Source organism: Anguilla rostrata, chromosome 11 (assembly GCF_018555375.3).
Source record: "Anguilla rostrata isolate EN2019 chromosome 11, ASM1855537v3, whole genome shotgun sequence".
NCBI lineage: Eukaryota > Metazoa > Chordata > Actinopteri > Anguilliformes > Anguillidae > Anguilla > Anguilla rostrata.
In genome coordinates, this window is record NC_057943.1 from 9,916,455 (window position 1) to 9,939,344 (window position 22,890).

A 22,890-nucleotide genomic window follows, 5' to 3' on the forward strand; every position below is an offset into this window, starting at 1 on the left:
TGCTACACAACACTGAACAGAAAAACTGGTAAAACAGCCATAGAAGACATTGTTTTTCTAATGTGTTGAACAGTCTAGCACATTTCCCTCTTCGTGAACCACACAAGAAGTGAATCCTGGGAAGATAAAAATACGCCTCTCTACTGTTCTAGCAACACATTTCTGTAAACATGACATATAAAACCAGAATAAAGATACTACAGCTGACACACTCTTTTATTTAAAATTGGTCTAAAATGGCCTCTTCTCCTCCGTATTTCCAGCCTCCTCAGTGCACTCCCAGTTCACGCTGTAAAAATTGCGGCAGGAAATTGCATCATGTACTTTTTTTTGTTTCACGATGCACTCGGACAGAACTATGCCACCTGTAAACAACATCTCATCTTCCCGTCATTCAGTGCTCCAGTTACCTTGGAGCCAGTGTAACGAGAGAGAGAGAGAGGGATTCGGCCTTCGCAAAGACGCCTCCGACGACGACGACGTCGTCGCCGTTAGTTACCGTCGAGCGCGGGCGCGGGGATAAAAGCCACCCAAAGCACATCCCTGCAAACCTTGACAGGATTATCACCTTTCGCTAGCGGTGTTTTCCTTACGAAATTCTCTTGTGAAACGGCGAAGGAAGGAGAGGCTGTGGAATCGCGCGCGCACACGCGGCTGAGCAACGTGCTAACGAACTGCAGCGCCAGCTTCCTTTTCTCGCTTGACGCCTCTCTCTGCCAGCACAGAAATATCCTCGAGACAAGCAAGTTTGAGCAACAGAAAAGAAGCCCTGCTCCCACTTATGTAACTCCATGCGAGTTTGTGAAACACAATTCGATGGCAATATCTGTCCTTCTCCGACCCCCCCCCACCCCCAAAAATAGACAAAGCTTACGGGTTTTTCACAAATGCGTATTTGTTGATGGTTTCGATGACGTCTTTGAAGAGGATTTTGGAGGTCAGGGTGTAGCCATGGTGAACGATGGGCTCTCCATCCTGGCCGTCCCAGCAGTCCACTGAGAGAGAAAAGGCAACAGGAACGCACTAAATCATAGCAGCTCTTCAGATCTGGAGCATACCGCAGTCTGACAATAGAAGAAGATGTTCACCATGGACAAATATTCCTGACACCTGTGAAGCACAGAAAGCTGTGATCGTCCATCCTACTCACAACTAACGATGTTGACAACTCCATCTGTAATTATGCAGTCTGTCTTGATAAACTGTATCAAGTTTTAACATGATTTAAAAGTGCTGCTTTTAAATCATGTTCATTTTAAGTATCAGCATTCTAACAACCTAAAATAAGTCAATTCCTTAATTTGAAAATTCAGTCAAGTCACTCAGGCAGAGAGGGTTCCTCCACTGCATCCAGCTGCGAGCCTGAATGGCTGGTTAAACCTGTCAACATCACTACGCATCAGAAATTCAGGTGAGATTCAGTTCTGGCACTCGCCATGCAACGCTACTTCCAAATAATGGATTAAGGTTGAACAATAAAAGGCATATCAAAAAATTTGTTTTGAGTTCAATGTGCACCAGCTTTCCACACTGAATGAGATGACACTACCTGCAGTAGGTCATCTGCCATCTACTGTGCCACACCAGCCTATACAGACAGGCACATGCAAAGGAGGGCAATCACCGGTACGATGGCCAGAAGAGAGTAAGATGATCACAGTAAGGATGGCTGGACCAATGAGATCATAGGAAGTATGGGTGGAGTAGAGAAATCACAGTGCAGTTGGACCAGCACAGGTAAACTACAGAAAGCCTGGAATAAGCACAGAGATCAGAGAGATCTCAGTACTGATGGGACAGTGCAATTAAACTGCACTAAACCTGGACTAAACACAGAGATCAGTGAGCAGTGAGATGACAGTACTGATGGGACAGTGCAATTAAACTGCACTAAGCCTGGACTAAACACACAGATCAGTGAGAATGCCTGTAGGAGTGAGATCACAGTCTGGACTGAGACAGCGTGAGCACAGTAAAGATAAGCTGTGCGGGGAGACATCAGTAAGAATGGGTAGGAGCGGGGAGGGTGGGGTGGGGGGTGGGGGCTGACCTTCCACACAGCGACACCCTGCCTGCAGCACCCAGGCGTACATGTCCACCCGGGACTGGGACATGAGCTGGTCCCCCATCAGGTAGGTGTTGTGGGACGAGGCGATGAAGTAGTTGCAGAGGGGCTGGGTCATGTCCTGCGTCACCTCGTAGTGCTCCGGGTTAAAGATGTCCCCCGAGGGACTGCGCATGTAGTTGGTGAAGCCTGAAGAAAGGGGGTGGGGGGGGAGGGGGCGTGAGGGGGGAGGGGTTTCATTCTTAAAAATCAAGAACATGATCCATTTCCCTTTCTCATCCCCCGCTGAGTCCAATCCAGAGAAATATTTAGCTGAAGCTCAGGTTGGTTTCCAACACTAAATCAATAACTATTAATACCGCAAATGATATTTTGTGGAAAATCTTTATCCGTGTATAAACAGCGCATTCACAGCTTTGCGCGCAGGGCAATATTTATACACTGGCGAGTGGGAGCGCACAGTTGGCGGTTAGCGCATAAACGCGGTCTCTTAAGCCGCCTCTTTAAACCCGCTGTGGATTTCGGCCCATATGCTCAGCGCCGGCCGGAGCGAGCCTCGGCGCGGGCGCGCGCGCGACCCGGGGTGCGCCGCTAGCGCGGACGGCGGAATTAAGGTCGGCGGGACACGCCCGCGGCGGCGCCGCCGCGCTTACCGTCGATGCCCAGCACCCCCTGCTGCTGGTTCTCGGGGCAGGGCTCGAACTTGCTCACGATCTCCAGGCAGTGCTCTTTCGTCACATTCGTCATCTACAAAAAAAATAAAAATAATAAATATAAATATTCAAGTGCATCCACATAGGCTTCTTGGTCTAAAAAAAGGCTGCAAAACAAAATGACAAACAACAACAACAACAAAAACAACACCGGTAGCGTTATTCAGGACAACACGGAGATAATCCCATTAGAGACATCCTCACTGAGGTACTGCCTCATTGCGGTGCACTAATCTGTACTGTATGGCCAGTCTGCGAGCTGGGGTTTAAAATGAGCTGATTGGTCGATTGGCCCATCCAGGCCAATCAATGTCAGGTCCTCTCACAGTTCAGAAGAGGGCGAGGGGAGGAGGGGGGGTTTGAGGCAGCTTTTCCGGCCTGGCCAGGCCAGCTGTGCTCCCAGTGGGGAACCACCCAGGGGATAAGTATATTTGGACAGCTTAACCCTGGAGAGAAGCTTTGGCTAAGTGGCTTGGGTCTCCTTTCATCCAACTCCCAACTGCCCGCACCGACACCGAAGCGGAGCAAAGCGGTGCTTTAACAAGAGAGAAAGAGAGACAGGTGAACGAGTATAACTCTCCTCTTTCGGTTGCCTTTCCGCCTCCCGTTCTCGTTTTTTTCTGTCCCAGGTGCTAATCATTAGAGTGCCCTTTTACCCGACTCGGCGAGATCCCATCAGGAGCGAAGGAAAAGGCTGTTTTGATAGAGCGTTAATAAATGTTTCATACGGCGTTAAGGCTTCATTTCCAGACGTTCGAGAGGAACGCTCTCGCTAATGGCATAATGGCGGCGGATCTGAACGCTGCCAGGACATCGCACATTAAGAGGCAATAAGCAAAGCGATAAACAGGGGGGGATATGGCCGAGGATCAGATGATCAGACTTTAATAACACTAAATATATCCCAGCTGGATTCTGTCAACTTTCAGATTTAATCACGGCAGGCATAAACAGTCCCAGGGATTCCTAATTACACACGGAACACTGATTTACAAGGCTGGGGAGAAAAAGGAAACCGTGCCCCAAATAATTACAGTATGAAAGCGTGAGGAGAAGGAAAAAAAAGACAAAAAAGTTTTTTTTAGGGGGGTTTTTTTGGCTCCAAATATTTAGACCATTTAGATAATGGCAGGGGTCCAAAGTAAACCAATCTATAGATCAATAAAAATCTGTGAGACGGACATATCATTAAGGACAACTTCGGCGCTTTCTTTCCTGACTGGAGCAGCGTTGGAGGATTAACATGCAGAACTCCTCGCCGAAGCACGCGTTCTTATCCCCCACCACCGCCCCCCCCTCAGTGTAGTTTAAGGAGAGCCATTAGAACGTGGCAGTATTTTACGCCAGCGCCTTTAATGTTCATGCGAAGCGACAGCGCTAATTCCCGTGGCGGTGTGAGCTCGACGGCTGCGCTCGCGTACACCCGTACAGCATTTCTTCAGGCAACAGGAAATCACTCCTCTGGTAAATTAATGACAGGTCCATAATGCGTCCCATCTTATTAAGCCCCTGGGGGGCTTTTATTTTGAAATGGCAAATTTATCAGCTTTTCATAACGGGGGAAAAAAAAAAATGTGGAACGCTGACACAATGCAAACATTCTCATATGCTACGGCAAGAAGCTTCAGCAGACTTTAACTGCCTGCGCCGTGGTGGTCTTGTGTGACAATAGATTGTCCCAGGCTTTTCAATGTTTTTGAATGTTAATCATTTTAAGGGATTATGCGGCAAGCTCAAAACATCAAAAAAAGGCGCATGGGAAAAAAAAACAAAAAAAAACTGTTCAATCTCTCAAATGTGGAATTGAACTACAAAAGGACTCAACTCTCCCTAACATCCAAAAACAAATGGCAGAGTTCAAACCACAGTACATTCGCTGGACATGTGGAAGTACTAAACAAAAGAACCCATAAGTCAGATGAGTTTTCCCCATATGCTTTATACATCTGCTCCATGTGCAGTACAATGACAGGGCTGAAACCATTACAATAACAGATCAATTTCATCAACCCAGCCTTTCGCCTAGCTTTGTGTGTTGGTGTGTGTGTGTGTGTGTGTGTGTGTGTGTGTGTTGGTGTGTGTGCATGTGCGTGTGCGTTTGCGCATGCGTGTGCTTATGTTTGTTTTGTGGTCACTTTTCCCCACAAATCATGGCCATCTTATAAACTAACAAATGTCTCCACAGTGTTTGCGAACAAATTAAAATATGTACATGAATTGTACGGTTCTGATTAAATTACTCGGCGCCTGTGGGATCAAGAGTCATTGAGAAATCAGCCAAGCTAAATTAAGCGCAGCAACAAAAATACCGCATGCTGGAACTGAGATCTCCCCGCGCAACAGGAGTAATTATGACGGGTGTCCCACGAAGCCCTCTTAGAGAGGGAACGCAGAAACGGCAGGATGAGGCGGGACCCTCCACGCACCCGTGGCAGCTTGTTTAAGGTGCACCGTGGAACCAAACGGTTACTTTTTAAAATTAAAATGGCCGGTTTGCCATTGATTAATAGAGCGGGGCTTCCAATCCCTGTAATACAATTCCACTAAGTCATTATCCGTTTTGCAGCCCGCCTTATTGGTCAACCTGATTATTGCTAAGAGGGGGGGCCACGCCTGCGGGTTCAAGTCCCGAATGAAGCAAAGTTCTTTCAGCAGGGTACTTAATCCAAATTCACCAGGAGACTCTGGGGCCATATAGAATAATACTGCACGTGTGTTGGGCTGACATGCAGCGTAAGCTCTTAACACATATCCCGGTGTAATTCAACGCGGTGCCGAGAACAATGTTCACTTCACCAAATCCAATTTCGGTCGCACTTTAGCGAAGTCTACAGCGATCTGCACATTCTGTCAAGAAGACTCTGAAGGCCTGTAATCCACAACAATGATGCCGTAACCAACTGGTTGTTAAAAGAAGGCATGTGACAGAATTAAAGTATGTTCATTTGAGAGGTAGTGCCTTTTGATAATTGCCCCAGGAATGAATCAATTAAGGTGTCATCAGAAGAATTGTCTGCCTTACACCAGGACCTATATGCATATAAAAGGGAAAAACACATTGCCAAAGGCTTATTTCACACATTAATGGTAATGCACAAAGTCTGTGACACTTCTGCAGTAACGTTACACAGTAAATGTCCAATTCTGCAAGAATCTGAACATAACTTTTCCTCTTATGCACTTTCACACAAAGAACAAACCATTCAAATTCAAATACAGATACACAGCTTTGTATTGTTGGATAAGATGCCAAATCAGCTATTATATGTTATCATACTTGAAAACCATTTTTGAAGAAAAAAAACCAGGTGACACAAAAAAGAGGTCTAATATGGATCAAAGCTATTTGCAAATGAGGTATTTGGTATTAATCTGGGATGTGGTTTAACTTTGTTCACTGTGTACAGGATCATAACAACATCAAATAATCTATCACAATACACATAACTTAAACCTTTGGGTAATAAAAATGTAAAAATTTATAAGACAGAGCGTGCCTATTCAAAGTGCAAACACAGACTAACTTGACTTATTTATAATTCATGTTATTTTAAATCTTTCAAAATATACAGCATATCACCAGTAACAAAGCCACTTAAAATGCAGCCACTGAACCAGTGCTGCATATTGGACAGATTTAGGAAACATTTGCATATAAGTCCTGTCATTAACTGATATTCTGCCAAGATTTACCAGAGGAAGATGCACTTGTTATTTTGTTAAACTGAATTGTAGGGATGTGAGTCTACAGCTCCATCTGTCTGTGATTTGAGTGACCCAATAATAATCCTGATTAGTTTTAAAGGAACAGTATCAACAGGAGTAATGAGCAGAACCACAAAGCCGCTATAGCTAAACAAACAAACAAAACAAATTTGCTGGTCCGGTGTTTACAAAATCGGTGGTGCTTTAGACAAAGCTTTTTTGGTTCTGGTTTTGCTCCATGGCCACACTGTACCGCAAGGACTAAACAATAGGTTTTGGTCCATTTGGTAATAGACCGCTCTGTACTGGGTCTAACCCACAAGCAAATACTCTCTACAGGATTCTTTTCAATTAGCCTCCCCTGTTTTGACATCCTCAAAAGCCATGGAAGGTGTTGACAAATTGACAGACTAGACAGTCTGTTCTTCCGACTCCTGACATGTTGAAAATATACTCCGTTATTGCTGACAGACGTAATCTTTTCTTAAATGGTGTTACGGACAAGTTAAAGCCTTCGATGTCCCGGGGCCTGGTCTTCAGAAGATAGAGAGGGGGGAGATTGATCAAAAATGACTTGAACATATCGCCACAGCAACCCGCTCGCATGAAAAGTCAGGGCGGACGTGAGACACCCGTCTCGCGGATGAGCCGACAACCAATAAAAACCAAATTTGGTAAATGGTAAATGGACTGCATTTATATAGCGCTTTTATCCAAAGCGCTTTACAATTGATGCCTCTCGTTCACCAGAGCAGTTAGGAGTTAGGTGTCTTGCTCAAGGACACTTCGACATGGCCAGGGCGGGGTTTGAACCGGCAACCCCCCGACTGCTAGACAATCGGTCTTACCTCCTGAGCTATGTCGCCCCATAAATTATAAATTACTCGGCGCCTGTGGGATCAAGAGTCATTGAGAAATCAGCCAAGCTAAATTAAGCGCAGCAACAAAAATACCGCATGCTGGAACTGAGATCTCCCCGCGCAACAGGAGTAATTATGACGGGCGTCCCACGAAGCCCTGTGAGAGAGGGAACGCAGAAACGGCAGGATGAGGCGGGACCCTCCACGCACCCGTGGCAGCTTGTTTAAGGTGCACCGTGGAACCGAATCTTTTTTTCCTGTGTCACCTCAATAACGGTTACTTTTAAAAAATTAAAATGGCCGGTTTGCCATTGATTAATAGAGCGGGGCTTCCAATCCCTGTAATACAATTCCTCTAAGTCATTATCCGTTTGGCAGCCCGGGTTATTGGTCAACCTGATTATTGCTAAGAGGGGAGGCCGCGCCTGCGGGTTCAAGTCCCGAATGAGGCAAAGTTTTGTGTGCGGCAGTTAGAGGGCCCGCGAAATGTGTTGCCACACGCATCCATAAAAACCCTGACAACATTTGCTCACCTCCGATTAAGAGTGAAGAAGGGAATATATTGTCTGCACAGCTCATAACCTTGAGAAAATGGATGCAGCTCGATAACGTAGGGTGACAGGGGAAAGCCTGGGCACGACAGCTCCCAGGTGCTGTATCCAGCCAAAAACACAAGGCTTTTGTAGAGTTACGAGCCCCACGGGCCGGAAATCGAAACCTGCCAGGGCCACCTGAGGCCAGCAGTCGCACCGAGAGAGGTAAAATATGGCCACGGATAGACAGTCTCAGTCAGCCTGAACACCCTGATGCTCCTTGACTTGTTTGATGAACTAACACACTTCTGGTAAGCTTCTCTGAATTAAAAGCACCTGCTTTCGGACCAAAACGTAAACGTAAATGTGCTGCCTCATTGTACAAGTATGTGTTTCACCAACCAGCCAATCAGGCTTCCCTTATCGGCTCAGTGACCTCACAGCTCAGTAGTTGAACAGTAGAGGGAAACAAATCGGACACACCTGCTCTGGAGAGCACAACTATCGGTCCATACTCTATCTAGGATTGGGCCTAAGAACATAATCAGGCATTCCACGTTGGGAGAAATAGAAAAAAACAGGCGATGGAAAGAAAGCTAAGAGACGCGAGACAAACCTTCTGCTCGACCTCCAGGAAGCGGATCAGGTTGTCCGTGTCCATGTGGTCCTTGTGGTTGCTGTAGGTCAGCATGAGCAGATAGAGGTCCCGGCGCGTGGACATCATCTTGTAGAAAGTGCAGAACTCCTCGAACCCCAGTGTGCCTTGGTTTTCATCAGTATCTGCCTCCTAGCACAGAGGGAGGAGCGCAAATTATTTTAAATTATTATCAGAAACAGCAGACCTATTAGTACCTTCATTCATTTGCAAGGCTGGCTTTACAAAGGAACAACATTTGCATCCCAACCACACATCTCTAATGCCATAATGACAATGTCACACTTCTTCTGCTTTTAAGAAAAGTGTCTTGGCAGAACTCAATTCTCAGACACAACCCACAGCAGAGACTTCAGCTGTGAATAGTAAAAGTCTTAGGAAGATACCGTATTGCACAGAAGACGATAAACGTAAACAGTGTTACCAAAGTCCCAAAGTTTTTGATAATTCTGCGATTTAATTGGGTCTGGAAGTGAGGACTGGATATCCCCCCCCCCACCCCCAGCTTTGACTGCTCGAGGCGAGGAAAATTCTGGAACCCCAGCCTTATTAGCACATATTGCAGTGTGAGCCTGCGAAAGCCGAAGCGGATATCTGCGCAATTAAATCACACAGAAAATGAGGGGAAGAGAGTACACAGTAAGCCGAAGAAACTGAACACAGCTGCCCGCAAAGGAGCCGCGCTCTGTCCTGATTGGCCGATTCCTGACGATAAGAATAACGCGAATATCCTGCGATACAAAGCCAGGGCAAACTGACAAAAAAAAACATAAAAATAAATTTGGCCTTGTTAAATTGTTCGTGGATAAGCATAGCCTCATTCAAGCTCTCTTAGTCTCTCAGCCAATGAATAACACATTTCAATTCATAAACCAGACAATGCCCAAATCCTTTCCAAGAAAATATTTTCATAAGATAAACTGGGTCTAGTTTCAAGCGCATGCCAGAGACCAGCAAACAAGGTAAGACCATTTTTTTTGAAGCCCCGCATTTAAATAAAGAGCATAAATGCATATTTCTCCATTGAAATCAATGGAAACTTTTATGGGTGAAACATACGCTCAAGTCTTATGCGTCCACAGACTCAACACCAGAGTCTTGTGTTTCCCTGGCCGCCACGGATTATTCCTTTATTGGATGAGAAATGCGCTGCTGCATTTCCACAACACAATGGGGGCAAATCTGATTGGTTCCCAGGCCGCAGAGCACAAAGAGTCACACTGTCTGTCGCATGATCTGCACCTTGCCGCAGAGATAGCGGAATATCACCCCCAAAAATAACCAGGAAGGCGAGCGCCTCCATATCGCCGTGAAAGAGAAACGGATGCGATTGCGTCCCGGGCCCCAGTACCCCTGGGGGGGATTACGCCTTAGCCGAAAAAAAAAGGGTGCAGCGCACTGTCGCAAGACAACAGGGGGGGCTCAGAGGGAGATTAGATCCCGGGCCAGGCCCAGGGTTTGGGAGGCTTCCCCTGGATGCGGCTGCTTCCAGTTTAGTGCAGCTGACCCCGCGCACACCCAGCGACACCAGGAGGGGGGCGCGTCGCTCCCGGCTGCACGTCCATCACATCCCCAACCAAATTAATCACCCGTGGCCGAACCGCCACGTCCGTAATTATTCAAATCAATGCGAAATTCTGCGAATGCGCGAGGGCCCATTAGAGCAGACGCAATTCAATCTCCTCAGCTCACTCATGCAAACATCGACCAAACGGCCGCATCTGTGAGTCAAATTCGCAACCGAAGGTGACTCGCTTCCTAAGTGGCAGCACGGGACTGACGGCCCAATTGAAATTCGAACACCGAAGCCTTCGCTTCAATGACAAAATCTATTGACAGCCGGTAAGGGAAGAGAGACATGATGAACACGAACCCCCCGAGACCCAGCAGAAAAAACTCTCCACGCATTTATTTATTTATTCACACAACACCAGTGTCTTGGATGACAGAAACGTGTTACAGAGAAAATATTTTCAAGAAACATATTCATTTTTATTGAATCTCCCTTGCGGTGTAGATCTCAACACTGAGGAATATATACTGTACGGCTCTTGAGATTAAGACCAGGGACTCCTAACAGGGGTCAAAAATGAACAGGCGGGTCTCAGGAGGGCACCAGTAACTTGTAAGTATTAAAACGTGATCAAAAGTACACTGCAGAAAGCGAGGCGTATAAGTGCTTCGGAATCTGAATCGAACAGCCCTCCGGGGGGCGAATGAATTGGGGCTTTGGGGGGGGGGGGGGGGGCGTACGCGACTGGCAAATGGCTATCGATCAGACGCGTTCCAGTGCGCGGCGCAGGAGCGAAAGCGCAGGGTCATCGACCGACGTTCTAAAACCTCCCGAGCCGATACCACGGACAGATCGCTTCCCCTAGAGCGGTCCGAAGGAAAAAAACAGGCCACGCTGACTCAGCGAAGGGAGATAAATTAGCCGCTCACGCTATCGCAAGCTAACTGACGGCTAAATATAGCGCGCAGCTGCATTTTGGTGACGCAAAGCCATGGGTGTAATCGAATCAACTCTAATCTACTCATATGGGCAAACAAAAATGCATTTATTTAGATACCAGTCTGAGACATCATTGCTGGTTTGCAAGCCTAAGCCAAAACAAACAAGCAAAGAAGTTCAGAACAAAACTGGGTTGGTACCTTATGTTCTCTAAGAAGATAATGTGTCAGATAAAGTGGATTTTGTGAATCTATGCAGCGCTATATAAATGTTTCCTCCACTGTAACTGGGGTTGGGGTTGCAGCGATGACGCATGCAATAAAGAGAAAAGCATTGATGGACACACTTAACCACAATTGCTGTCTGTTACTTCCCCATGCAGTGAGTACAGGTTAATGCCATTATAAATAAGAGAGGATGGTTTCCCCCACTCAACTGTGTCCAGGGTTACACAGACTACTAATACTTAGACTACTAGACACTGCAATGCCTCCCCCCCCGATCTTTCAGCACTTTCCAACGGCCATAAATCATTGAACAGAGCTCCGGCTTCAGAAAAGAGAAACACCCCCCCCAGCAGCGTCAACAAACTGCAGGACCCAGGCTCTGTAAAACCAGCCTATTAATCCGCAGTGAAGGTACCCAGCCTCCTCTCAGAGGGATGAGAGGAGCGAGTGATTGCCCCTGATCTCCCAAATCCACGAGATATTTTGAGTGGGCCTTTTTTTTTTTGGTAATAAACAGGAAACCCATTTTCCAGGTTGCCGCTTTCGGAAGGTCCGTCCCTCGGCTCGGAAGGTTTTGCGGACGATTGCCCGGAAAAGAGACGGAGCCCAGGGGCTCGGTGAACGCGAGCGCCATTCGGGGGGGAACCACGGCAACCACGCAATGTGACGCTCCTCACACCCAGTGCGTCGCCCAACCTTTCACACGCTCAGAGCGCACGAGAGTGCCCGTAGATGTAGAATCAAAGGCCTCTGACGTTGGATTAAAGCATTCCGATCCCTTTAACCCAACATCTGAGCCGCTTTGAGCTCCAAATGTCAAGTGAACAGGTTAGCCCTTTCATAATCCTTTCTTTCGCTTTCGAGATGGCCACGTGCACTTGGCAATTCGCACGTCCCTCTGGGATACCTGGCAGAGCCCGGAGGTGTTAGCGCAGTCAGCGGGGGTCCCAGGTGGTTAAGGACAGCACTAATCTGCTGCAGCTCTTAAAATGTTCTCTGAGCTACTTATCCGGGCTTTTATTAAAACAAAATGATTTCGATAAGACGCCTCCAATAAATTAAGCCCTATATCCGCGCAGTTTCAGTTCTTTCCCCCCAAAACAATTTTAGATATTACTGCATCATTAAGTATGGGGTTATTAAACAGGCAGAATACATAAAAACACCATCAGAATCCCATAATGTATATCTGAGCGTATCCTCATATCCATAGTACAACATGCATAAACAGAAATCTCACATCTGCCAGACAGAGCCTTTGGCAGATTGAACCCTCACACTTCCTGATTGCAGCCAACTGGCTCCATTTAAAAATAATTTTAAAGCCAAAGCAGTTATGTCACACAGAAAGACATAAGAGGTTCCATATTTGCCAACTGAAAAAATCTGTTTAGTTAAGATACTTATTCTGAGTGCAAACAATCTCATCATTAGTTCTGCCCGGTCAGTACTTGTTGCTGTTATTACTCTTTGTTTATGTACAGGTGCATTCATTGGTTGCAGCCCATACTGAAGCACCTGCACTGTAGTATGCACTGTCTATCTGGAGGCAAATGCATTCAGAGCCAATGTTTGGAGCGGTCCTCCGTCCTGTGTCACATCTTGCTGGTCTGGGCGCCTGTTTCTCTGTGGCAGGTATACTGTAATGTGACGATATTAGTAATGCAGCCTCTGGGAATGAATAAAATGAATGTTGAACGGGATTGACGGGAAGCCGTGTTTTTGGGAGACGCGAGCATGTCCAGCGGCGTTTGCCAGCCGGGTCGTTCTCGGCGCTAACGGGCCAGCGCGCGGTTCTGCATGGTTCTGCGCGGTTCTGCGCGGTTCTGCGCGGTTCTGCACGGCCCCGCTCCCGGCCGCGGGCGGCCCGGTCGAGCTCGCGGCGCATTAGCGCTCCGGCCATCTGGGGCCGTTTGGAGCGTACGGGACGCCCGCCGATTCCGCGCCAGAGCTCAGCGGCCCGCGGCGCGAGGCGTGGGCGGGGCCAATGAGCTGGCGGGCAGGCGGGCTGGAGAGAGAGCAGAACGTTAACAGCCACTCGGGGCAAGGGGGCGGGGCCCGTTTGACCTGCTGACCCCCTCCTGGAGCAGCCGCTCTCGCAAGCTAACTGCGGGTGTGACCTCACTCGAGCCAGCACAGCGCTCTTAACCACACGCAGGAGTCATCCCCAGCAAGATCCGCACAATGTTTACACAGAACAGATTTAACAACTACGAAAAGGTTACCGTTAGTTTTTTTTATCTGAAACAGTGAGTGGGCACAAACACAAAGAAATGGCGGGTGCGTGTGAAAATGGAGCAAGCGCGCTATTTCTAAAGCCTGAGAAGCCAATTACACTTCAACCCACAATTCAAGCTCCTCTGTTTCTTCGCTCAAAAACGCTGATTAGAAGCCAGAAGCAAAAAATAACGCCAGGTTCTTTAATGCTTCCTTCCAGGAATTCTATTAAAAGTAATGGAAGTACCATGTAAAAGGACAGACACATGATGAAGCCCAGAAGCTTGTGTGAGACAGGTGATGTTATCATTACGAATTAATTTCTGAAGTTACTGGGGGAGGATGGGACGGTTCTGGCAAAAGAGAGCATCCACTTCAGAGCGATAACCCCCATGATCCTCCTCTCTAATGAGAAATCCCAAGCAGACACAAAGACTACGGTGGTTTCCTGAAATCCTGCCAGAGCTTTTTCAGGAGATCCATTTAATCTGATCTTTCCATCACGAATGCTCATTTATGTACTGAGGCTCTGCACTGCTGTGTGACATATGTGGCGACTGGGTGCCCCCGACCGCGCCCGCCTCCTAATTTCTCAATGATGTCGCTCCCGCCGTAAATGAGTGGGACAAAAGGCCGTTCAGAAAGTCCGTTGCCGCAGATAACGCACCTCCGCGCACGCGGTCCGCTGTCAATCACCCGCATGCCGCCGCCCACTGCGGAGACAGCGGCAGCCTGGCCTTTATCAGGCCTGCCGCACACCCTCCATCCGTCCATCCCTCCACCTCTCTCATGAATACCTGCAGAGAGGCCCGCCTCCACTCTAATGAATACCTGCAGAGAGGACCACCTCCACTCTAATGAATACCTGCAGAGAGGACCACCTCCACTCAGCGACCGTGACAGGGGACGGGGGGGTTTGTTTAGGGGGGAGGTGGAGTAGGTGTGTGTGTGTGTGTGGGGGGGGGGGGGGTCGGGTCAGGGAAGCTCAACAGGTTCTCACGTCCCTGCACTTTCCGAATCTGTCCCAGGTGATGTTCACCCCCTCCCACCCCCCACCCGATTCAGCAGAGAGACAGGCCCCTGCCTGGACAGCTTCTCACCCCACATTCTACATCCATGCCTCTGACCGTGAAGGAATGACCCTGATGGACAGTTAAAAAGGACTACAGTATGTGGGCGGGAGGGTTTCACAGTGTTCAACAGGAGAGGCTGAAGGGGGCACTGAGAGCTGGGAACATTAAATCACAGCAGTGCTGTTCTTTGAGAGAACAGCACTGTCAGAGAGGAGCAACGGACACATCCGTTATCTCAGCCCCCCCGTCCCCCCCCCCTCCCCGCTCCCCCCTCCCCGCTTGCTCACCGTTGCCAAGCTTCACCGAGCTACGAGCAGCAGAAGAAAGTGTGCTGTCAATCTTCCAGTGCAAACTCTGCTGCCGATTTCCACCGTTTACCCAACAATAAGGAAAGTGCACTGGTCTGTGCTGCTTCCATACACACCGCACCACGCAAACCTCCACACCATCTACAAAAACAAACACCCATGAAGAAGGCCCTCGCTGCTAGAGCCTTTTCCTGCAGCCAATGAAGACAGCCCTCACTGTTGGAGCCTTTTCCTGCAGGTCACCCCCTTCCTGCCACAGCTCCATCAGTTTCCTGTCCTGAAGCAAAGGCAGCACTGGCCAGCCCCTCTTCAAATGGCGGGGCCCGATTTTAAAGTGTACACCCTGTGGAGACCCAATTCTTCCCCTCTGCGATTCACTTCCTGGTAAGGCGCCATTAGGAAGCCCTGTCCCACCGTCACCCTCATTACCGCCATCTCTGACTGAAGCTGTAAATAACTGTTGGGATCACGGCGCGGTTAAAATGGGATAGGATACGTTACCGGGGTAACGCCGGCGTGCGAACCCACCTTGAACATCTGCTTGACCTTCTGCCTGGGCAGGTTCACGTTGAGCTTGTGCAGCAGCTGCAGGACTTCGCTGATGCTCAGGCTGCCGTCGCCGTTTTTGTCCGCCTCCGCAAACGTCTGCTTGAGCCACGTGAGACCGAGCGTTAAGGAAGCACCACCGAGAATGACGAAAGCGTAGAAACACACCGGTCCTTCGACTCCACCAGAACCGAGTAACCCCTAGGGGGGTTTTCCCATTACAGAGAAAATTCTCAATTATATTTAAAATCATACTTCCATTTTTCCAATATATTTCCTAAATGTATGGGCTGGGATCCAAAATGGGTCACAGGAGTGTCTGAGGTGGGTAGCCCATCAGGCTTGCGTACTTGACGGGTCCCTGAGAGGTACTAAATTTCTAATTTAAGTCCCGATATTAAAAAGTCTTTCTAATTTGGGTTCCGATATTAAAAAAGTTTAAGAACCCAGCGTCTCTGCCTCTGAAGTGGAAATTAATTTGAAACGACTCGTATAAATTTTAAGAGAAGCAGATTATGGTTCTTGTAAATCACCGGCTACGGACTTCGCAGGTGCCGAGTGTGGTAACGCCGCAGTCACCCACCACTAAGCTATCGGGGGACCGGCTGCAGAGAGACGGAGGAGACTGCAATTAAACAGGGAAGCTTATAAACCAAGATCCGGTCCTCCAGCCTGAACTTGATATATGGCACTTATAAACGAGTTCCAGCACGCGTGGAGGAAACTGCTGACTACAGCCAAGGACGTGACTGACCCAAGCATGCCGAACAAAACCGTTGTCCAATTAGTGTCTCTTGAAGCGTAGAGGGCCTTGTTTACCTCCGCCTGAGTTTTAATTAAAAAAAGAGCGAAACCCGAAAGGCAACGACGCCTCCAAGGTTCGGTACGAAACCGGCCGGCGAGCGGGAAGGCGGGCTCGTCGATTTAAAATAAATCCGGAATGATCCGCGAGACGCGCGGCGGAGCGGGGCGGGGCGGCGGGGACTGGAAACCGGGAGCCGCCGAGGGGGCGAGACGGAACGGCGCGAGAACGCGAGCGTTCGGGGGATTGCGTCCCTGAGAAAGCCCTGCGGAGGCCTCCTGTCTCTCCCGCTCAAAGCGCAAGTTAACCCTCCTGTTCTGTTCATTTTTTAGGTACAGCAAAAATGTTCCCAGTGATATAAACATACAGGGGGGGTTTGCAAATACATGAAATGAACCATTTTCATTTAGAATGTTGATTACACTAATTAAGGCCAGTAGAAGAAGTTTCATATTGAAAAAATAATTTTAAGTATTTTTCCTAGATTTTCAAACTTTAAAAAGGGTCAATTTGACCCGCAACATAACAGGAGGGTTAAATAAACGCAGCGGCAGCTCACCGAGGGGGGGGGGGAGAGGGGCGTGGCCGCCGCAGACGCCCAACATCAGACGCACGTTCCCAGGGATACAGGTCCTGAATTAAACCTGGGCGTCGGAAAAGGGTTCGCGAATGGCGCCGTCGCAGGCATCTGTGAGCCAATGGCAGCTCTCCCCTCATCTGTCACCTGTCATCTCGCGCTTATCTCTCACGCATGTGACAGCTCTGTTTCATCCCATCTGTCACTCCGCTCATTACATCACTGTTTTTAACCGCGCTAAGCACCGAGCATATGGGCAAGCGCAACCTTGATTAGGAAGAGGCGGAAACACAACTGTGTAATTCATACAGGTACACAGACACAGAAACAGACACATGCACACACACACACACACACACACACAAACACACTTGCATAAACACACACACACACACACATACACATGCTCGCTCGCACGCACACACGCACACACGCACACACGCGCACACACGCACACACGCACACACAAACACACATGCATACACACACACATACACATACACATGCTCGCTCGCACGCACGTGCGCACACACACACACACACACACAAACCGAATATTAAAAAGAAGGCTTTGCAAAATATAAAGGTTCAGAGGCTCAGTAGTCCAGAATAATTCAATGTTAACTGGACACTCAGCACCATCTGTGCACTTAGCACATGAGCCTCATTGCTCTAAGAAGACACACTAAATACAAGGCCAGGGATGTACATTATTGGTTCTTACCTGCTGAATGGATCTCAGTTTTACAAAATGGAACCATGTTCGCATTAGAGCTGAACACATTAAAATGAGGCAAGGGCTTTTCAGTCATCAATAACACAGCTCTACAGGAACAGGAAACATTAAAATGCTTGTAAAAGAGTCACGTTAAAGTTCAATTCCAAAGAGCGCTATTCTTCTAAATGTTCTTCGATGGGAAGCTCACACAAGCATGTGCAATGCATTGTGCACTCCTGATAAGGTAAATGGAAAAGGATTATACAAGAAGGACTATTACAGAGTCTACATGCCTAAACAGCCCAAGTTTTCACTGTGAAATGTTGCGTGCCATGTAGTAATGGCCTTCATCAGATAACCGAGCAGTGGAACACCACCAGCAACCGCAATATCACTTTATATAGGTCAGTAGCAAATCACAGACTGTAATTGCCTACTAAAAGAAAAAAAAATGCTTTCACTGACAAACAGCAGGGTAGTTATAAGACCTGTGTCACCAAACTGACATCAAAATGACAGTGGTGTTGTTGCGCTCAGAAGAACCAGGAAATATTCACAGCACAAACCTTTCATGTATAGAATAAAATATTCATTTATATAATTTTTTTTTCTCGCCCCTTAAACCCCTCTTGTGATCCACGCGGCATGGCAGAACTCTCACACAGGCTGAACACAGGCGCGAAAACTGGACCCCCCCCACCATTCACAGCTCAGCCCAGCGGGAGGCCGGACCCCCCAGCCCCACCCCCCCCAGAAAGGATATTGGTCGCGGGTGCGCTGCCGCTTGGCCAGGCTGTCCTCGTCGCTGATGCCGGCCACGAGGTACTTGAGGCCGGTGATCCAGGTGCGGGCCTCCTCCCCGCTGGTGGAGACCAGGTCCAGAGACTCCATGTGCTCGCCGTAGTAGATGCTGAAGCAGCAGTTGGGGTCGAAGCTGCCGTCGGAGTAGCGCTGGAAGATCTCCGACTGCTTGCCCTCGCACACCTCCCGGATGGAGTCGATGGAAACTGGGGGGGGGGGGAGAAGGAGGGAGTGGATCAGCGGGTGAAGGATGAGAGCAGGTTTTTACAGGAAGATGGATGGGTCACACTTCACCGTTGGAACACAGGAATTCGCTTCTCAAACATGAATAATGAGCTTCCAAATAAAATCTTCCAGGCAGAGATGAAACATTTCCGTTTCTCCTCTGGTAAATATCAGGGAGCTTAATATGTAAAAGACTGCATATCTAAATGTGCCTCTATATAGTCAATGAGACCTCAGATGACACCTTAGAGATAGAAGAACAAATTATCACCACTAAATCGGGCAAAAAAAAAAAACAAGATCTTCAGCAGCGCAGAGTATATCCAAAGCTTGTCACTATAGCAACCGTGTCCACACACATTAAAAAATGTTTAGTGTCGTCCGCAGAGCAGTTGTTTTGTTTTTGTTGCGGAATAACTCTGTTAAAAACAGCAGCTGTTTCGGTAAATCAACGTCCCCGAAAGAAAGTGTGAGGCGGAACATTTAATCATTTCGTTCCAACAGAAGGCAATATGACACGGCACAAAGTCGAACATTTAAAATCGCCTGACGCGCAGCATTACTCAGACTGTCTGCTGTGATGCCGTGATTCAAAGGATCCTAATGCCATTTACACAGAGGCTGCCCTGAGGTGCTCATTAACGACATCCTTCATTTTCACAAGTGAGGAAAACTTGTTTTGGAGGGGGGTGGGCTGGTGGGGGGGGGCAGGCACAAATGAACATTTCACCCCGCGGAATCCCTGCCATTAAGAGGCTTTGCGCGCCGCGGAAGTATAACTGGATTGTTCGTCACGCGTTTGCGAGAGCTTCGCTCAGCCGTCGCGTCGCCCGCGACCACACACGGGGGGGCGCTCCGAGGAGCCAATCCAGGACCGGCCCGTGGCAAAAACGGTCTATGCGGTTGTTTAGGGCCACAACTGCTGGGGGGGCCACACGACCACGAGGGAGGGCCACATGATCCAATGTTTATCTAAGCTAAATAACGTTATCTTCGCAATTACGTTATTCGTCCCCTATCGTGAAACTAGCGGTATTAATTTTAAACGGAATGCCAACCGAATATTTCATAATATTCGGTTGCCCTCCCCCCCCCCGGACAGATTTGTTTAGGGCCACCAAATTCCTAGGGTGGCCCTAAGCAGCTGGCCCCTGAGCCGATCAGAGCCATTTGTGAGCAGGTCTTTCCGGAAATCGGCCTCAGACGCCGGGCAGTTCTGAGGCAGCCGGCACCTGGAGAGAGAGAGAGAGAGAGAGAGAGAGAGAGAGAGAGAGGCGTCTGTGCTGGCACACGGCCGGAGGAGGAGAGACTCCTAAATCCCAGAATCCCCGGCGCGCCTGGAGCAGATCGCAGCCCGGGGTCACCGCACCGGGCCGCGGCGTGCCGATCGGGCGCCGGATCGATCCGCTTCCCACCCGACACCCCGGAGAATTAGGACGGCAGGCCGCGGCTGGCCCTCAGTTACGTGCCGACGGCGTTAATCTGGGTTACGATATTCGCTAAATGCAGGGTTCCACATTCAACTCAAAACCGACCACCCCCGCAGAACTGAAGGCCATTTTGACAGCTCAAAACAATTTTTTTTCTTTTTTGCTTCCATCCCTTTTCCCTTCTCAATAAAATAAATCTCCTCTGTTGAATACTCTAACGGACGGAGGGAGGAAGGGTTTCCGTGGCGGACCAAACTTCCTGTCCAGACTAAATCGCCTGAACTGCGAGCCGTCTTTCCAGAAATAGCTAGCAGCAATGGGCTTTAATGAAAGATTAAGGCCCCAGACAGTAGATTACGGTTAGAGGTGGGGTGGGGTGGGGGGGGACTGTGGGGTAGACACTCTGACCTCTCTTCTTTCACTTGGACATAGTAAACTGGCTGATGGCTCACATCACAGCCATTTACTGCGGAATTTCCCAACTTTCATTACTTCACTGTACATTTCAAACCGCTGCTGTCTAAGTCTTAAAATCACAGAGGTAACGGTGCACAAACCTTAAGTTTTAAAACCCTAAGTGATTCAATCAATAACAGCGCCCCATTTGTGTCTCACCCTTACAATGCACCAGTAAAACAACCAGGACGTTAATTTCTTGTTGTGCTTTTAAAACTGCAGCGCTGTAATTACGCGATGTATTATTCAGTGAAAGCTGAACGGCATCCTAAGACATGAGTGCTGTTTCTTATTCCAGAAATAACCGCTGAAGGTTCTGCCGCGTGACAAATCACTCTCGGCCTTGAAGAATGTCACGAATCAGAGCAACAACGTCCCTCCCGCGACTTTCTATTGTGCTGAATGAGATCTTAAGCTCACCTTCCAGTAAAATCATTTTTCACGAAACGGAGGCCTCGAATGGCTTGACCTACAGATTAACGCAATCCATTCTGAACCAGAAAACAGAATTCTAAAACTTCAGCCCGACTGTGTGTGTGTGTGTGTGTGCGTGTGTGTGTGATAGATACCACTGGAGAGTGTTCACTACTCAAACTTTACGAAGCAGGAAAGCACTCTGAAACGTGGCTGTGTGTATTTTGCACATGTATTTTGTGCATTTTTCATTTAACATGCACGGCTACTACAATTGAACTGAAAGTCGGATCTTACATTAAAAAGTAATGAATAAATATTTTAAAACTAACCTCAGGGAGATGGGTTCAGTGGGATGAACCAAGCACGTGCCCAGTAAGCTACACTTTCATCACAGATTTATACATGCGCGGCACACCCGAGAAAACAACCCAAGGGTAGATTTTCTTTTTCATAAGAACCTCCCCAAGGTGCCTTTTAAGAAGCAGGTGAACCAGATCGAAATCTGAATTCCGCACACGTCCCGGTCAAAAGGTCCTGAAAAAAGCGGCGTGGAGCGGCGCTGTGAATTAGGATCCACACGATTTAAGGACTCATCCTGAATGTGACCAGCCTTATCCACCGCAGGGATAAATAATGCAGAGACCCCATGCTGCTGGTGCCACTGAAGATGGTCTGAACACGGGTCCCCAGTACAGCCAGGAGAAATCGATGAGCAGAGAAGCCCGCTTCCAGACCATAATTTTCACTTTCAATGGCCAGTGGGCAATTGTTAAACTTTCTGAGATATTAATCTTAATTTAAATACTTCCATTAAAAAGAGAACGAGTCTCGATTTGCCTGCTACCATCGTACCATCTGCTATTTACTTTTTTAATCCCCTTGTAAAAAGGCTTTAGTGCTGAATTCCAGACTTTCTCTTGTACCCCCGCTGTTTTCTTTTTCCCACATTTCAGGACAAATTAAATATACATGTAAAATGTCTGTTCACTTACAGTAAGAAGCTAATATAAAAGCACAATTTCCCATGACCAGTCTGCAAAAATTGCTTGCCTGCCAGCAGTTATACAATTCAGAACTCACATCATTTTGAATGATATTTCATGGGGAAAAAAAGGTACATTGCACACAATAAATTATTTTTCCCCTGACATAAGCCAGCAAACTATGGATCTCCTTCCATCTTTATTCGCCTGGCTTTAAAACGTGCTGTCGACAAGCGCATCTTCCCAATGAAAAGCGATGAATAATGGAGGCAGCTTGAGGAGCTAATTAATTTCTCATAAGTCATGTGGCTCAGCAACACAGGTCAGGGAGAGAGAGTACAGAGAGATGTGGTCCATCGATGTTCTTACTGCAACCACAGCCCTCTCACTCATGTTACGACATTTTAGGCATTTAGAAGACAGTCGTATCCATAACGACCTGCAGTACACAGCTTACATCCCATTTACATACAATCCATTTATAGAGCTAGATATTTATTGAACCAATTTAGGCGTACTTTACAGTACGTACCTTGCTCAGGGGTACAATGGCAATGCCCTATCTGGAGGTCGAACCTACAGCATCAGAGCTGCAAGCCCAGTACCCATTACGCTAAACTGTCACCCATTAATTCCACTGACGTGGAAAGAAATTAACTGGCATTCCGAAACCAGCATACAACAGTATACAGTGTACATTGCAAAATCCATCCCAGCATTCATTGCACTATAAAAGCACAATACAGAGGTTTAATGAATTTGCAATGCTATTTTTCTGGAGTAAAACATTACCTGACTGTATACAACCCAACAAACACCCCACCCCCCAGAACAATGAGCACAGGAGGGCCACCGCAGGAAGGAAGTGACGCGGGGCAGGACGGAAGGAAGGCGAGCTCGCGAAGCGGCGAGGGACAGACTCACTCTTGGCCCTCTCGTTCTTCCTGGAGGGTCGCCAGCGGATGCAGGACTTGTGCTCGTCCAGGTAGTAGAAGCGCACCAGGCCCTTGGAGCCTCCTCTCAGTTTCACCATCTGAGTCCCCGTCTGCATGGAGCTCATGCATTTCTCCACTGCCGGGGGGGGGAGAGAGAGGAGAGAGTTAGCGACGTTAGCGACGTTAGCGAGA

At 48.1% G+C, this 22,890-nt stretch overlaps 1 protein-coding gene across 1 annotated transcript in view; it reads right to left on the bottom strand.

Annotated features, from left to right (window-relative positions):
* The window catches only part of plch2a (phospholipase C, eta 2a), a 58,930-nt gene that overhangs the window by 28,919 nt on the left and 7,121 nt on the right, over positions 1–22,890 (bottom strand). Inside the window, exons 2-8 of the mRNA XM_064297786.1 lie at positions 22,688–22,834; positions 18,215–18,458; positions 15,337–15,466; positions 8,493–8,663; positions 2,719–2,812; positions 2,051–2,254; positions 875–995 (exon numbers count right to left, since the gene is read on the bottom strand). Of these exons, the coding sequence (XP_064153856.1) occupies positions 875–995; positions 2,051–2,254; positions 2,719–2,812; positions 8,493–8,663; positions 15,337–15,466; positions 18,215–18,458; positions 22,688–22,834 (1,111 nt within the window). The remainder of the gene's footprint in view (positions 1–874; positions 996–2,050; positions 2,255–2,718; positions 2,813–8,492; positions 8,664–15,336; positions 15,467–18,214; positions 18,459–22,687; positions 22,835–22,890) is intronic.